General features: G+C 39.0%; 1 protein-coding gene across 5 annotated transcripts; it reads left to right on the forward strand.

Moving 5' to 3' along the window:
• The first annotated feature begins 2,671 nt into the window (after positions 1-2,671).
• On the forward strand, positions 2,672-16,252 carry LOC131319314 (uncharacterized). Of its 5 annotated transcripts, none has more exons than XM_058349516.1 (7): positions 2,672-2,962; positions 5,067-5,237; positions 6,477-6,710; positions 7,340-7,429; positions 13,536-13,655; positions 15,019-15,093; positions 15,697-16,252. In XM_058349516.1, the coding sequence occupies exons 1-6, from the start codon at positions 2,783-2,785 to the stop codon at positions 15,061-15,063; spliced, it is 840 nt and encodes a 279-aa protein (XP_058205499.1). In that variant the 5' UTR covers positions 2,672-2,782; the 3' UTR covers positions 15,064-15,093; positions 15,697-16,252. The 5 variants fall into 5 exon arrangements, with proteins under 5 accessions (XP_058205499.1, XP_058205498.1, XP_058205500.1 ...); XM_058349515.1 differs by having other exon boundaries at positions 15,019-15,076; XM_058349517.1 differs by lacking the exon at positions 15,019-15,093.
• The last annotated feature ends 1,052 nt before the right edge of the window (positions 16,253-17,304 follow it).

A 17,304-nucleotide genomic window follows, 5' to 3' on the forward strand; every position in this document is an offset into this window, starting at 1 on the left:
ACCCTCAATACCTGAGGTCCTGTCAGGCTACCCTTAAGGTCCTGCTTGGCCACCCTAGCTACACCGGGTCTTTCAGGCTACCCTCAAGGTCCTATCAGGCTACCCTCAATACCTGAGGTCCTGCTAGGCTACCCCAGAGGTCCTGCTAAGCCCACAACTTTCATCTATTTTTCCTTTTTCATTAACTATAACAACGTCTACTAATTTCTCATTGAAATCACCAAACGAATCTAAGTCCGACTCAACAATACAATAATCATGAATCCATAATAACATAATCAGTAAACATGATATATTTTAATGGGAAAGCAAACATAGCAATTGGTACTGTGCGAGTAAGTAAAGCACGTAGAGTCTTATGATTGGGCCAATGCCCTTAATTTATTAAATAAATGAGAAATTTTATCAAACAAATAATTTAACTAATAATCCTTCATCATTCTATTTATTTATTATAAGAATCATATTCAATTAACACTAAACCAAGGCAACTCATTTATTTTCATTATCGTTCATATATAACACGTAAGTTAAAACCACCCAAACACATCTCATGTGGCCAAAATTATAAATTCAAGAAGTCCAGGGGGATAACTGTAATTGTTTTGCCATTTTTTTACTTCCAGCGGGTATGAACAGTAAGCCCAAAAAAACGTGAACAGTGTTCACGCCCGTGAACAGTGAACAGTGCATTCTCGAAAAAACTGGATTATATTCGTTCGATTCCAATTTCGATTCTTTTCGATTCTAATCATAAAAACTAACATCATAGTACCTCAATATACTCAGGGAAGGCAGGGGAGGGATTATAATACCTTTAATCCGGACAAAGCAATTCGGTGGAGTCCGATGGGTTTTCGTTTGGTGGCGAAAGATTGATATTCTAGCAGCAACTTAGGGCTGTAATAACTTGACCAAACATCTGCCGTTTTGGATGATTCTTGTATCTCTCGCGAAGATCTTGAAACGCTCTACGACTTTCATGAAGAAGTCTAAGCCCGAAAACCACTCTAAGTAGTAGAAAAATGGAAGTTTAGAATGATCGCTAAATCTGCCTGGAAATCAGAATCCGAGAATTTTACCTAACTTTGAATGGCGATAACTCTATCAATTCTTGACCGTTTTGGGCGATTCTTGGGTCGAAATCGAAGCTCTCGCGCCCTCTACAACTTTCTTGAAGAAACTTAGGCCTAAAAACGACAGCAACTACGAGGAAACAGGCCGTGAATAGAGGGACGTTATATGGACGAAAATCGAATCCCTCTTTTCTTTTTTGTTTTTGTTTTTGTAGAGGACTACGAGTATTGTATTGTGAGAGAGGAGAGAGGTATTTATAGAGGAGAAGTATAGAGGTGGTGGAATTCGGGAGGAGAGAAAGATATAGTTTCAATAGAATTCTAATTAGCGTTTAGATACGAAAGACAATGGATGAATGTATATCTCTAAAATATAATATGTTTCGAATACGATTTTTTTGTAATATCAAATATACACATAATACTGTAATTTAATTAATAAATCTAACTAATTATTGAATTAGTTTTAACATTTCAAATTTGTATTAAAAAAAAATAGGGCAAAAATTCGGGTCGTTACCCATATGGTCATGCTCAGGGAGGAGTTGCTACGCTAGTCGCCCCCTCCCACCCTTTTCGATGATTTTTTTTAAAAAAAAAAGTACTTATTCCCTTGGAGTGGTCTTAGCTAATATCCCAAGTTATAGTATTAGCTAAATTTTTGTTTTTTCAAGACAATGATTCAACAAAAGTAACCAAGTAATTTATAACATTTTCTATTTTTACCCACTCGCATTTATCCGGTCATATCAACTGTACCCTAGCTAAGTACAAGCTAAGAATAAATCTATTAATAAAACAATATATACAACATGATAACGTGTCATCGTTTTATTGATTGTTAGTAAAATAGCATTTCATTAACCAACCAATGGAACACTGATGCATGAGTATGTCGGGCACATTGTGGTGCAATATGTTGCGTTTAGCAGGAAACCTCATAAGCTAATCCCTATCATAACTCATACATGCATTTCATCTCCACTCTTATTCAATCTTCATTATTTACGTAAACTCTTGTCCGCTCAACAAAAGCCATTATTACTTTTATTTATCCTTTATGTCTTCTCAAACCAAACCATGGAGGAGGATTTTTCTTTTACGTTCTGTCTGAAACTCGTGGAAGGCGAGAACAAATGAATAACGAAAAAACACATGTGACAGATAAAGAGGAAATTTCAGTGCTATCATGAGTACTTTGTTTTGTGTTTTTTTTTTCCCCCTCTAAAACCAAACAGATGAATGGAAAAATATGTTTTGTTTGAAACTTGTGAAAGGTGAGCAAAGGAAAGGAAAATGTGAGAAAAGAAAGGAATTTTTCCACAACGCTTAGAATTGTATTGACTATTGATAATGCCAATCTACTGGGGTGGTAAAATCAATTCGATATAAGACTGATAATGTCACTCTCTAAATTGATAATCGCACTTTTTTTTTTTTGAAAATGACATTATAAATTTGAGGGTAACATTATAAATTTCCACCGTATTTTATCATTTTCTCTTTCTTATTTTTGATCCGAAAAGGATGTGCTCTTATTTTCTATCTCATCAAACCAAATAAAGAAGGGATTTTTTTTGTACTCTCTCTTTTTCTCCCCTCGTTTTCCCATGCTACAGCATTAAAACTTTCTTCTTTGCTTACTATTATTTTCTTGACAAACCCTTTGGCAGCGGCAGTAACAGAGAAACAAAGAGCGGAGGAAAATGGAGGGAGACACTGTGCTGTACCTGCAACTGCACAAGCTATCAGCCATCAAGTCCCAAGAAGACCTCGAAAACCTCCTAACCTCCCTATGGAAAACACGTAAAACCGGCCTCCCTCCCCACCTCAAGTCCTCCCTTCAGTCTCTGCTCAATCTTCCATCCCCCGGTGAAGTCGACCCTGTAAAATACCCATCATCTCTCTCTCTCTCTCTCCCCATCTCTAAATACATTTCTCTGTATGTATGTACTTCACTCGTACGTTGTTATTACAATGGCGATAATATCTGGATTTGATTTTATTGTATGATTTGGTGGCTTTTGGTTTTGGGTAATGTTTGGGTATTAGGAAGTAAGGTAATGAGCAAATAAACTGAATTGGTCTCTAAGGATGCCGTGTCTCTGATGCCTTCCGGCTTTGATTTTGGGGCATGGCCGCATGTACATCGGGGGTTAGCGGTGAATTGGTGTGTTAACAACCAAAGGGGTTTGATGTCTCTCCATTGACTTGAACCCAGACCTTCCCCTTGCAAGGCAAGGCGTACAATCAGATGGGCTGAGAGCCACATCTGAGTTCTTCAATGTTTGGAGGTACTATTTTAGTGGTAAAACTTTCTGAGAGCAATGACTTTGTGCTTTCAATGTTTGGAGGTACTATTTTAGAGGTAAAACTTTGTGAGAGCAGCCACTTTGTGCGTTTACTGTAAAAGCTAAGAGCTCTAGATTTAAGGGTGAAGATAGTTCAGAAATATGTGTTAGTTGTCGCTGAATGCATGTGTATTCTCCGCCTCCTACCCATTAGGAAAGAAAGATAAAAGGAGTCATTATCACCAGGGCATGGTCAACTACTTTGGTTTTGGCATGAAATATGATACGGGGATGCTCAAATGTACTTTGGAGCATTTGGTCTTGGGGTAGGCAAGATTTCTATTTGGTGATCTTATGTGTTGATCTGAGGTTTTAGTATGGAACTATGGATCACTTCGGTGTGCTGGTGCAATATGGAAAGTTGGACAAGTTGGAGATATCCAGTGCTTTGGTTTGTTCTCCGAAGATAAGGGAGGATGGCTTTTGGTGATTGGCCTCAAAAAATGGTGCTTTTTCGCCGAAGGCAAGTGTTTGTTTTTTCTCCTTCGCTTGAAAACAATAAAATATAGCGGAGAAAGAATTAATTGTTAAAAGTTGTTGATAGATGTGTACAAAGTTAAGAGACGGTAAACCAAATTTCACATTACCAGCTGTGGAGACATATGACTCGTAACCCCAAAGGGTTGGCTTGGTGGTCAAGACTGAGGCTTAGGGGTTTGCTCCCTCCTAAGACATCATGTTCGAAACCTCTCAGGTTCTATCAACTCCTTTGGAGCCTGTCCATATGGGTTTTACTCTGGCTTTAAGTGGGCTCTCCGCTAGTGGACAGTGGGATTAGTCCCCCTAGATTAGTTGAGGTGTGTATAAACTGACCTTGACACCTGAGTTATAAGAAAAAAGAAAAAGAGACATGGAGTTGTTCTTCTTTTGTATTTAATATACGGTGGGTTTTCCTAAGGCTTTGAGGAAAGCATAAGAATTTTTATAATGTGCCTTGCTAGGAAGCGAAACCCTATTGGTATCTGGTTCCTTTCATCCTGTTTTTGTGCATCTGGGCAGAAAAGGAAAGGAGGTTTGTTGAAGGTGTGAAATTATCTGGTTACATGTTAAGGCTTTACTGCCTCCTTGCATATATTGTTCCAGGGAAGGGGACGGTGTTTATGGGTTGTAGTTTCGTGTCAATGGTTTTGCTGAGTTCTTTTGTAACATGTTTTCCCTCGTACATAAATTCTCTTTTTCCTTTTGATGAATAGCGTTATGGAGAAGATGTTACCTACTTTAGCTGGTAGTCTCTTAGTAGTAATTCCATAGGCTTGGGATTTAATCTCTCTGTTACTGGGGTTGGGAGTTTCATGGGCAGTGGGGCAGCTACCCGCTTTATTCAGGCTAACATTGGACACACACATACAAACTTTAGACCAATAAGAAAAGAAGGAAATTTTTGGAATGATCAGGTCGCTTTGAATTTCTTCTGTTATTATGTTTGTACAATGTCTGTATACTTGGGTTGCACCAGGTGCCGTATATTGTTAAATTTCAACTGGAAAATTCAGGGCATGGGTTACTTAGCAAGTTTTGCTAGTTTTCCTTATATTCTTGTTTTTTCTTCCAAGCTCTGTAGTCCATTTAGCAACTTTCTTGCTTTTGACCTTTTTTACCAGCTTTGGCATATTTAAAGCTATGCATATTCTGATTGTAGGTTTTGGCTTGCCTACGTTCGCTTATGAGAAAATGCGTACATGAGAACTTCACTGATGGTGATATTTTGAAGCTATTTCCTCCGGATCTGTCTCTTGATCTGCAAAGCAATCTTATTCTGTTATTCCAAAAATATCAGAATCAGTGGAAAGAGGAAATGTCTGGAGAGCAGGTGACTTTCGAACTTGTTTTTGATGAATAGGCACGACATTTTGTGTTTGTGGCAGATGCATATGTGGCATATGTAGCATATGTAGCATACTTGAGTCTGACACAATCTCAAACGATCTTTCAAATAGTTCTCAGATTCTGAGAACAAGGTAAAATGCATTCTAGAATCATTAAAAAACTTGGAACCAAATGAAACAGTCGCAAACATCAAACATGGGTTGAGACAATGAATATGGTGATGCAAATGAACAGAGCAAAGCCATATTTAGGGTTGCGAGGTCAGCATTTGTATTCGGACTCAGCTTGTTATGTTATTTGAGTTGATTCAGCTAGGCTCCATGGATCACTTGGTTTTCCAACGATCAAGCTGTTGAAACTTTACCTTAGTGAAAAGTCTTGACTGAACAAGAATATAATGAGAATTGCCAAAGTACCTGACAAGTTTATCTCACTTTTTGGTACTAAACAACCTAAAGTCCACTGTATTCTGTTATGTTTAAGGGAAACGTTTATCCTCATTCACTAAGAAGTATTGACACATCTACTGCTCTCATATATTCCTGTCGGACATGCTTGGGATACCTACATGACACGCTGCGCCCTGCCTGGACCAGTGTCAGAAACGTGTAAATATATCCTTTCTGTTATATTATCTCAGTCGAACATGCTTGGGATTCGGTAGGACAACTTGTGGACATGTTTGGAGGTCTAATGCAATTTTTAGAAGTTGCGCTTGAGTCAAAGTTGCCATGGATGTTTGTTCAGTGCCTTTGGGTTTTATATGAAAATATCATTTGGTTTTTTTTTAATTTATTTATCCGGGTTGGACATACGAAATGGTTTTGACTTTTCAAAGAGGACTTTGTGTTTTAGGGCATCCAAGAATAGAATAGTGGATTAACAATATGGGAAGGAGGGAGTAAATGATACTGAAGTGCTACACAGCTGATCATACATTGTGTTCAAGCTAATAGCTCTGCTGTTTTTTAGAGTCCTACTTTTATTGAACTGCCTAACTTGGGTAAACAATTGATGTTTTTATGTAGGATAATCTTGGAAGATAAGTTAGTCTGGTTGGGCAGTAATTTTGTAGTGGCTTTTGAAATCTCACCATTGTGCCTGCTCCTCCATCCCTTTCTAAGTTATCTTTGCATTTCTTGAATATGAGGTTGTTATTAGTTGACTATTTTTTTTCCTAATGGTCTCTTATTATTTCAATGTCCTTGTGCGGCTCTGGCAGCATCTATTGCCAAGAACTAGCATCTCCCACCAGGTCAATGCGGGCTTGCTACCTTCTGTTGGATCATTCCTCTCGTCAGAAACTTTTGCGTCTTTGTGGCCTCGGCAGGATGTGCCCTTTAATCGATTTAGTCAAAATGATATTGGGGCTTCAACACGACTTACTGCTGAAACTAATGCGTCACATGCGATTTCCATCCCGCTTCAACGTGATGTTGGTCCTACTGACAATCTGGTATGAAAAAGTGACAACTTCATTTTTTCCTCATATTCTTGCGTGATGTTCAGTTTAGTGCTTTTATGCTAGTTTCTCCTAGCTTGTCCTGGTAATGTTATATTTTGGTTATGCAACCATACGTCCTGGATACTGGGTGATTTATCCAGAATTGCAAAAGACTAGCGGCAACGCCAGAATGTGGTTATGAAACCTGGTTGATTTGCATGAATTAAATCATTCTTTCTCTATATTTATGGATCTAATGCTAAAATCAGTTGCTTAATGAATTAAAGGTTTTTTTTCATTGTTATGAGTGTCAATAAACCTAAGGTCTGCTTGTGCAGCAAGATCCTTGATTAAAACTTCATTACGGGGTATAATGCATCTATTAGTGGACAGCTAGCAACTCTATATTCCTATTTGTAATTCGCACAAGATCCAAGTTATTTCATTATTTTGATACCTAGACGGTAAACTAGACTTTGCAACTTCACGACTATGATTAATTTTCTTTTGTATTTATTTGTTTGGGACTATATAGTTCTCCCAGTTTGAAACTGTTACTTGCTTGTTAACACATTGAGGAATGGTTATGTCCAGGCTCACTAGAGCTCCTTATCTCGAGTATTATTTTTCTTTTGCTGCAGGGAATTCTACCACGGCTCAAGTCAATGACATGGACATTAGAGATTCGGAAAAAAACACCAACCAAGAGAGTGGCTGTCATTAGTCTTAAGGTAATCAGATTTACAAAAGTTCAAATAGTGAAGTGCCTAGTATCTCTTTTTGACCCAACACACTGAGATGTTTTTCTGAGTGACAGAACTTTGTCTCATGTATATTTGAAGTATGACTTGAGTGTAACTTTAGATCAGCTTATTTGTGGAACGCTGGCAGGACCTGAAACAATCCTTGAGACTAAAAATATTAGTTGCAATACCAAGATTGTTTTGAATTAATACATGTATTCATGTAAGAGAATGCACAATGGGAAAATTGTTTATGGAAAATGCAGCAGCATAGATTGAGTTGAAACAATATAGCTGGCATCGCAACAACAGATCTAATATGTATAATTAATGTCAAAGTAACTTTTACCTCTTTCTTAATGTGTAACTTCGTGTAGTCTTACATATTTCAAGATGGTAAGATTGGATACTAGTTACTTAAGAATGCACTAACTGTCATTACGTCCTTATTCTTTCCATTTGGTCAATAGAGTCCTTAATGTACTTCATTTGGAGTCAATATGGTCCATTTAATGGTTCGTTATATTTATGGATAGATTTTAGCAAAATAAGTTTTCGACATTTCAACCTAATTGGCAATCGCCCCACTTATCCCAGAGAACTACTTGCGCTAGTGATGACATGGCGTAAAGCCTCCCTCTTCCAAAGCCACCACGCCTGTAGACGAAGCTGTCCCTACTCTTCCCTCTGTGGCTCAGCCACCCCTCTGCCTCACGTATAGGGTTGAAAACGAATTGAGCTGTTCACGAGCAGCTCGAAGCTTGAGCTTGAGTTTTAAGCTTGTGTAGTAAATGAACTGAGCTCAAGTTACTTGTAACTTGGCTCGTATATAGAGGCTCATTTAGTAAAAACGAGCCGAGCTCAAGCTGGATTATTTCGGCTAATGTTGAACACTCGAACACTTCAAAGCTCTGCTTGTTTGCAGACCTACTCATGCAACCACGGTGCCTCGTGTCTTCAAAAAAATTGTCATCCAAGCCTTGTGACCTCAAAGAAAATGAAGACCAAAGAGAATTATTGCCATAGTCACACTCATTGAACCCAATAGTGTGACATCAGTTGAGATGTTGCCTTCCCTTGGTTGATATCAGTTGATAGCTTGTTTATTGTACTTTGCTGAATAGAACTTGGACATAATCCTTAGGATGACCAATATATTGGTGAGATGCTAAATTCTAGCAGTTTTGGTGGAATATCCCTCAAGGTGTGAATATTATGAGAAGACATTGTCCGTGTTCTACCATTCCAATTGTACAACTGCATCGATTAGAGGTTGTATGATTTTTATATTCGAGTTACAGGTATTGCGTGCCTGTACATACTTGGAGTTCTGTAAAATTGTTAGGGTTTTTTTGGTTATGTATCTTTTACATAGGGGTATATTTGTACTTGTACCTTTGTCCATATATATACAAAGTATGAGAGAGAGAAACCTAATTTGGTAGGGCTCTCCTATTTCCCCCAATTTCACATGGTATCAGAGCCAGAGCCGATACCTGGAGATTCTTGACGATCAGCATTTATCTCGTTGATAAGGCTAGATGATGAAGTGCTCGCCGAACACCTACAACCATTTTTCGACGCCGTACGACTCTCGTTGACCTTATACGCTCCAATTCCGGATCGCTCTGCCTTTGTTGCTATTCCTCCTCCACGGGATGGTAAGTCTACCTAGGGTCAGCTTGGTGATAAGAGTGGTCTTGTTGATTAAGACTTGCTCCGGTGTGACTATTGCAATAAAACCAGGCATACGAGGGAATTCTGTTGGAAGTTAAATGGCCGTCCCTCTCGTGGGAAAGGTAGTGGGAAGGGTGGCGGTCCTGTGCGTTCTCATGCACATGTTTTGGAGTCTACTATGGACATGTTGCCTGGCTCTATTGGTCCTCATTTGCAAGCTCTCGTGCCTAGTACTTCCCAAAGTGGTGGTCCTTTTTCTCAGGGGGAGTTACAGACTCTCAGGCGCCTAATGGCCAGGCTTGATTCTCCATCTTCCATAGCTTCTACTTCCACTACATCTTCGTACTTTGCTCACACAGGTATCCCAGCTAGTGCATCTACTGCTTTTTCCTCTCTTCCTTAGATAATAGATTCTGGTGCCACCGGTCATATGACAGGTTGTTCATCCTTTTTTGACTTCTACTCTACATGTTCCGGTAAGGATAAGGTCAGAGTAGCTGATGGTTCCCTATTTGCTATTTCAGGGAAAGGTTCCATCCGCTATTCTCCAACCATTTCTCTTTCTTCAGTTCTCCATGTTCCAAAATTTTCAACTAACCTTCTTTCTGTTAGTAGTCTTACCCACTCATTGAATTGCTCCGTGACATTTTTTCCTACACAATGTGTCTTTTAGGAGCTGAATACGGAGAGAATGATTGGTAGTGGTAAAGCTCATGGTGGTCTATATTTTTTGGAGTCTGCACCTCGTCCATCTCTTACACTCCTGTCATTGAGTCAAGCTCTTGCAGCAGATACGAGTTCAGCTCTTCCTTTGTTGCATCAATGGCATCGTAGATTTGGTCATCCATCTTTTGTGATTTTAGAAAAACTTTTTCCGACTTTAACTAAGCAATGTAGTAGGAGTTAGTTTTTTTATGAAGCGTGTGAGCTCGCTAAATACAAACGCTCTTTTTATGCTCCTCTTAATCAAAGAAGTGATTCTCCTTTTACGGTTATTCATTCTCATGTTTGGGGTCCTTCCCCGATTACTTCTATTTCTGGTTATCAATGGTTTGTCACTTTTAGTGACTGTTATTCTCATGTCACTTGGGTGTATTTACTTTGGTCCAAAAATGAAGTGTTTTCGTGCTTTAAATTTTTTCATCAGATGGTTCGTACTTAATTTGAGACCAACATTAAAATCCTTTGTAGTGATAGGACTGAGTACCTTGATGGGCAATTTCGGGCATATCTTAATGATATCTTAGTGAGTATGGCGTTCTTTTTCAAACAACTTGTGTTAGCACTCCACAGCAGAATGAGGTTGCTGAACGTAAAAATCGTCACTTTGCTGAGGTAGCCCGTTCTCTCTTGTTCACCATGAATGTCCCAAAATTTTATTGGGGCGAAGCTGTTCTTACTGCATCTTACCTTATCAATCGCATGCCATCCAGTGTTTTTCAACTTAAAATTCCTCTTGAGTTTCTCCCTCGTAGTTCTTCGGTTTCTTCCGTTCCACCCAAAGTTTTTGGTTGCGTGTGTTTTGTCCATACTCCTAAACATGCTCCTAAACATCCTGGTGGCAAGTTAGATCCCAAGGCTCGTAAATGTGTTTTCCTTGGCTATTTCCCTACCCAGAAGGCATATAAATGCTATGACCCTCACTCCCATAAACATTTTGTTCCTATGGATGTCATTTTTTGGGAAACAACTTTTTACCCTCTCTCCGCTACATCTCTTCAGGGGGAGAATAATATGGAGGAAGAGATATTGACATCACATACTCAGGAGTCACGGTCTTACTTCCCAATACCTTGTTATGGTGAGGGGGAGAAGGAAAACTCTAGGGAAAAACCCATATCTGAAGCAAGAGCAGAACATGACATGAGTGGCCGAGATGTTGACAATGATAGGCTTTACCCGTATAGGTTGCCTAACTTGCAGAAGTTTTCTCGACAGAAAAAGGGACAGCCGGCCTGTGCGATACCACCTTGCCAATCACTATCACCTACTCTGGTTTCAAGTCCAGTTTCTGATTCTTCGGCTGATGAACCATCCCTTCTTGATAATCTTGATGCTCCTATTGCTTATAGAAAAGGAGTTAGATAGTGTACTCAACATCCCATCTCACAGTTTGTTTCATATGATTGTTTATCTCCTTCCTATCGTGCATTTGTTTCCTCTCTCTCTTTCTTCCATATCTATCCCACAGAGTTGGAAGGAAGCATTCATAATACCTAAGTGGAAAGAAGCTATGGTAGAGGAGATGACGACTTTGAAAAAGAATGGCACCTAGGAACTAGTGTCTCCTCCGGAGGGAAAGAAACTAGTGGGTTGTAAATGGGTGTTCACAGTAAAACATAAGGCAGATGGGACAGTTGAAAGATACAAGGCGAGACTTGTTGCCAAGGGCTATACTCAGACATACGGAATTGACTATGAGGATACCTTTGCTCTAGTAGCAAAGATGAAATCTATTTGAACCTTACTCTCTTGTGCTGCTATTTTAAATTGGCCTCTTCAACAATTCGATGTTAAAAATGCATTTCTTCACGGTAATTTAGAAGAAGTGTACATGGATATACCACCAGGTTTCTCTTCCCTTGCAACCGAAGGGAAGGTGTGTAGATTGAGAAAGGCCCTTTATGGATTGAAGCAGTCACCGAGAGCTTGGTTTGACAGATTTCTTAAAGCAATGTTGAGATTTGGTTACCGCCAGAGTCAGGCAGATCATACTATGTTCATCAAGGGAGATAATGGCAAGATTGCTATCCTCATTGTCTATGTGGATGACATAATTATGACTGGCAATGATGCAAAAGAAATACTTCATCTTAAGGCTCTTCTTGCTCAAGAGTTTGAGATTAAGGACTTGGGGTCATTGAGATATTTTCTTGGGATGTAGGTGGCAAGATCTGATAAAGGTATCTTTATCTCGCAAAGGAAGTATATTCTTGATCTCTTGGAAGAAATAAGGATGTTGGGGTGCAAACCTGCAGACTGACCTATTGAGGCTAATCATCATCTCAGTGGAGCTGTTGGGGAGCATACATATAAGGAAAGATATCAGAGGCTTGTGGGCCGCCTGATATACTTATCTCACCCTAGACCAGATATTACATATGCCGTTGGAGTTGTCAGCCAATTTATGCATGCGCCATGTACTGTGCATCTGGATGCAGTTTATCGTATTTTGAGATATCTCAAATTAGCTCCAGGTAAAGAAATTTTGTTTTCCAATCATGGTCACTTGAGGTTGGAAGCATTTACTGATGCAGGTTGGGCTGGTTCAGCGGATGATAGGCGCTCCACTTCTGGTTACTGCACCTTTTTTGGTGGGGATTTGGTTACTTGGCGCAGTAAGAAATAGTCAGTGGTAGCTAGATCCAGCGTAGAAGCTGAATATAGGGTTATGGCTCACGGCGTGTGTGAGCTTTTGTGGTTCCAAACCTTGTTGAAGGATTTGGGACTCTTTGACGATGGTTCTATAAAACTTTATTGTGACAACAAAGCGGCTATAAATATTGCTTATAATCCTATGCAACATGACAGAACGAAGCATATCGAGATTGATAGGCATTTCATCAAGGAAAAGTTGAGCAAGGGTTTGATATGTGTGTCGTTTGAAAGGTTTGAGGACCAGTTAACTAATATATTTATGAAAGGGCTTAGTAGTACTCCCTCTGTTCCAAATTGAGAGTCTATTATTCTATTTGGGTTGTTCCAAAATGATGGCCCTTTTCCAAAAATGGAAGGAAAAATTTGGTGATTTTCCAAAAGTGTCCCTCAAAGGTGAATATAAGTGTTATAAAGTAGGTAGAATATATGGGTAATGATGGAAATAATAAGCATGGTAGGTGTAATCATTGCATGTCTCCTTAAATAGTTGGAATCCCCAAAAGGGACTCTCAATTTGGAACGGAGGGAGTAAGATTTTGCATCCCATTGTGTTCAAGTTGGGTTTGATAGATATCTTTGCACCAACTTGAGGGGGAGTGTTAAATTGTTAGGGTTTTTTTTGTTATGTATCTTTTACATAGGGGTATATCTGTACTTGTACCTTTGTCCATATATATACAAAGTGTGAGAGAGAGAAACCTAATTTAGTAGGGCTCTCCTTTTTCCCCCAATTTCACAAGTTCTATGGCAAACTGTCGTAGAACTATCCTTTTGGCATTTATTAAAGAGAGAGGGTGGACGTTGGAGATCCCATTGCTGGATTGTCTTCTAGTGCTTTTCTGGATGTTATTTTTGAGGTGCATGTCTTGAAGCTTGGGGTGAAGTGTTTGATGTAGTGGAGGGTTTACCGTGCTTGTATTTGTGGAGTGTAGAAGTCTCAACAAAGAATTCGTAATGCTGTTTTGTCTTCTGCAGGTGATAGACCCTTCTTGTTTTCCCCCTTCTCAACTCTCTCATTTCTTTTTCTTCTACATTCCAGCTGCAAGATTATACCAACTCTCCTTCTGGAGAGACGGAGGTGAAGTTTCAGCTCACTAGAGATACCCTTGAAGCTATGTTACGATCAATGACATACATCAGTGAACAATTATCCAGCCTTGTAAGCATGCTCCTTTCCGTTGAAATTTATAAGTTTGGGTACTTTGGTAAGAACATAAATAATGTTTGTTTGACCTTTCCGTTGAAATTTATAAGTTTGGGTACTTTGGTAAGAACATAAATAATGTTTGTTTGAGTAGGTGTAAAACTGGGAGAGAAGGGGTAATAATGAGGATTCAATTGAAAGGGGAAATATGAATACTGGTTAATAAAGCACAAAAAGTGATATTTTTCCCATGGCAATTCCTAATTTTGGTATTCTGGGAACACTAGAGGATAACTAGAATACAAGAGATCCCTAGTTTTGTCTTAAACCCCTTTTTGTAGTCATTTAGTCGATTTATATAGCTAAATGTCGGTTTTCCACAGTCCATCTTCCACATTACTTGTCACTTTTTGCCCTCCAAATGCTTCTGTCCAAATAAACAGTACATACAGGGAATATGTCGTGCACACGCTGCACTTCGGTTTGTGGCTCATACTATGTCAGAGCTTGATGAATATATTTCAGCGACTTATCATGCCTACTCTTATAAGTTACAGAAATGAGGTTTGCTTGATATTTTAGATGAATGTTTTATGCATTATGTTTAGGAAGAAACAATCCTGCCCATGGTTAGGTCTCTAAGATCAGTATGCATAACTTTCTCAAAATCTGATTCTGGTTATAAAGAGCGGTTAGTTTATATTAGCAATACGTATTGTACATCTGTATACTGGGAATACATGCAAATATGTACTTATCAAAAAATTGATTCTCCACCGCATCAAATATTGGGACAACTGAAACAGGTCAAAGACTGCAATATTGTTCATCATTCAATAAGCAGGTCAACTCTTTGATCGTCTTAAGAAACAAAAGGGGACAAATTGAGAAAGAGTTGGAGGGAGATAGAAAGACATCTCTAAAAGTATTCTTTTATCCATCTGTGCATAGATTTGGAGAGGAAGAGGCTGAGAATATGAGACTATATGGATAAACCAAACAAAACCATACCAAGCATTTAAGTGCCTATTAACTAGGGTCGACTGCATAAATCCGTCTTCTTCATTGAGCTCTGTTGAGGGCATCACGTTCAATGATATCCAACAAACCTAGATTCTTTTGAACTACCGCCTCTAAGGCCAATTTTGGTATACCCTCCTCTTAGTTCTACAATTCTACTGTGGCCGTGTCACTCCTCTAATTACAACACTTAATCTATGGTAGAAATGTCCAAACCATCTATTTTCTCTCATCTTATCTTCTGTACATACTGAAAATTTACCGTCACATGCCATCTTAGAAGAAAGGAGATTGTTTTCTGAGTAATGGTAGAGTATTGTGTGCCTTTTTCTTGAATGTTCTTTTCTCCTTCGGCCAGGTTGGATCTTCTACAGGGCCCTTGCACAAGAAACCAAGGCAGTGATCATCTTAGTCATGTAAGGCCGGGAAGCAGGTGCCTATTATGGCATTTCGTTTTGTGATAACAATTTGTATACATGATTTTGAATGCTGTAAAGGGCAATGACTTGATTCGGTCCCAATTTTAGTGTTGGAACAATGGTTTGCTCGGGCCAGGAGCAAACCAGAAACAGGGGCAGGGGTCTGTTGTGCCCTTGGACATGCATGCATGCATGCTCTGCTGCTAATATCGAGCCCACCCGAGCTGGTTAGTTGATCTGAACCGTTCAGTTTCTTTGTCTTGTCGAGTAGGTGACCTCTGTAAAATTTCAGTTTGATGGGACATCTGAGATTATGTGATTGAAGCACATTTGCATCACTGTTCATTTTAACTGGGGTTTTCTCCCAAGAAAAATATGTTTCAATCACACAGTGATCGATATCCGATTGACTTGAATATTTACGTGGGTCGCTTTCTCAGCGAGAGAAAGAAAACGAACGGTCGAATTACAGAGCCCGGGGTGGGCCCAATATTGACTTCACATCAAGCATGCCCTGAACTATTTGTTGAGTTATTTTTTCTTGTACGTTATTCGTTGTATTCTGAACTATTACTCTCGGCTTTGGGATTGGAGCTAACCCGATTTTTGTTTTCCAGTGCTTATTTTTTTGGGAGTCGGGTTTTCCCATAAACGCACTTTGAAGACAACGATCAACTTTCAGTTCTCAACTGAGAACTTTGATGGCAAAGGAGGACAAAGAATATCCTTGTCTCCATATGGTTAGTCAGAAGGATTGTAACGTAGCGATGATGAAAGGTTGGCGAATGGGATGAGCTGTAGTTGTTGTGCTTTAGCATGGTTTAACTTTGTATTGGTGATAACATTAGTAATAGTGTTGTGGACGAGGGTCGCGTCAGCTTTACGGGAGAAGTTGAAAAAGTTTTATTTGCTAGGAAGTCGAGCAAAAAATTGTATCTAAACGACAACGGCATCGGTTGAAGATGTGGAGGAAGCGGGAATCTCATCGGGCGCATGCCAGCACGGGTTTATTGGCTATGTGGATCGAATGCGAAAAGTTGAGGTTAAGATTGATGAAGAAGATTAAGTCGTTTTACTTCTTACATCTCTTTCAGACTTGTATGAATATTGTGATGATAACTCTTTTGTATGGAAAATATTTCTGGAATAGATTCATGCAAAGTTAGTTTGTCATTGTCATTTGAGTCTGAAAAAGACTTTGCACTTGCAATTTAAGGTGACGATCGGGAAAGGTTTTGTTTGATGGTAGATCTCACAGGAGTCGCCTAGCCTGGTTCTTCTTTGTTTTCCTGCGGCATGTGGGAAATAACAATTAGAGAAAAGTAACGAGACGAGAGATCCGCAGGAAATAACGAAGTACAATTGTGAATTCTCTCTCTCTCTCTCTCTTTCCTTGGATGAGAGAGAGAGAGGGGGGAGCAAACTATCGACTTGTAGTCATACAATCATGCGAGTGAGATCTCATGTGGCATGCTTGGAAGGGATTGGAAAATCATGTAGTGCAAGGCCCTGCAAGGCACTTTGTAGGGCACATATGAGCCATCGACCTTGACAATGAATGGTTGAAATATGATTTTTATGACCGGTAAAGATAATTTATTACCGGTTATAATTGATTTTTAATGTGGACCATTGATTGATGAGATCGACGGCTATGTGCTGTCCTACACGTGCACTACACGGGTGTGCTACAGCACCCCCGGATCCGCTTTGAAGTATTTCTTGACATTAGTTTTGAGTTTGTTGTGCTATTATTTGTTTGAATTCTTGTTGGACATTTTTTGTTGTTACTTTGATAGTATTATTATGTCCATGGATTGGCTTACATTGGTTAGGCTGAGTTATGTTGTCTGTTGATATTTATTTGAAATAACGGGTCTTTTTGTGGTTCAAATTCCAAAAACAAATAAATTGGACGATATAAAAATTATTGAAACCAAAATCGAACTATTTTGGTTCGATTATGATTTTAATATTTTCAAATCGATATTACACATACAATTGTGGAAAATAACTGAATCAAACCGAATAGGTTTCACCCTAAGAAATATTTCGGTTGATTAGACGATATTATATTAGATTCTGGGTTGTATTATTCATTTATCAGAATATTTTTGCTTATCACTTTGGGAAATTAGCAATAATTTCACATTCGGAAATCTGTTTAATGTAGCTCTGGCAAAAAAATTTTGAGTCATGGGTACAGGGTCAAGAGCATCTCCAAT

Source organism: Rhododendron vialii, chromosome 3a (assembly GCF_030253575.1).
Source record: "Rhododendron vialii isolate Sample 1 chromosome 3a, ASM3025357v1".
NCBI lineage: Eukaryota > Viridiplantae > Streptophyta > Magnoliopsida > Ericales > Ericaceae > Rhododendron > Rhododendron vialii.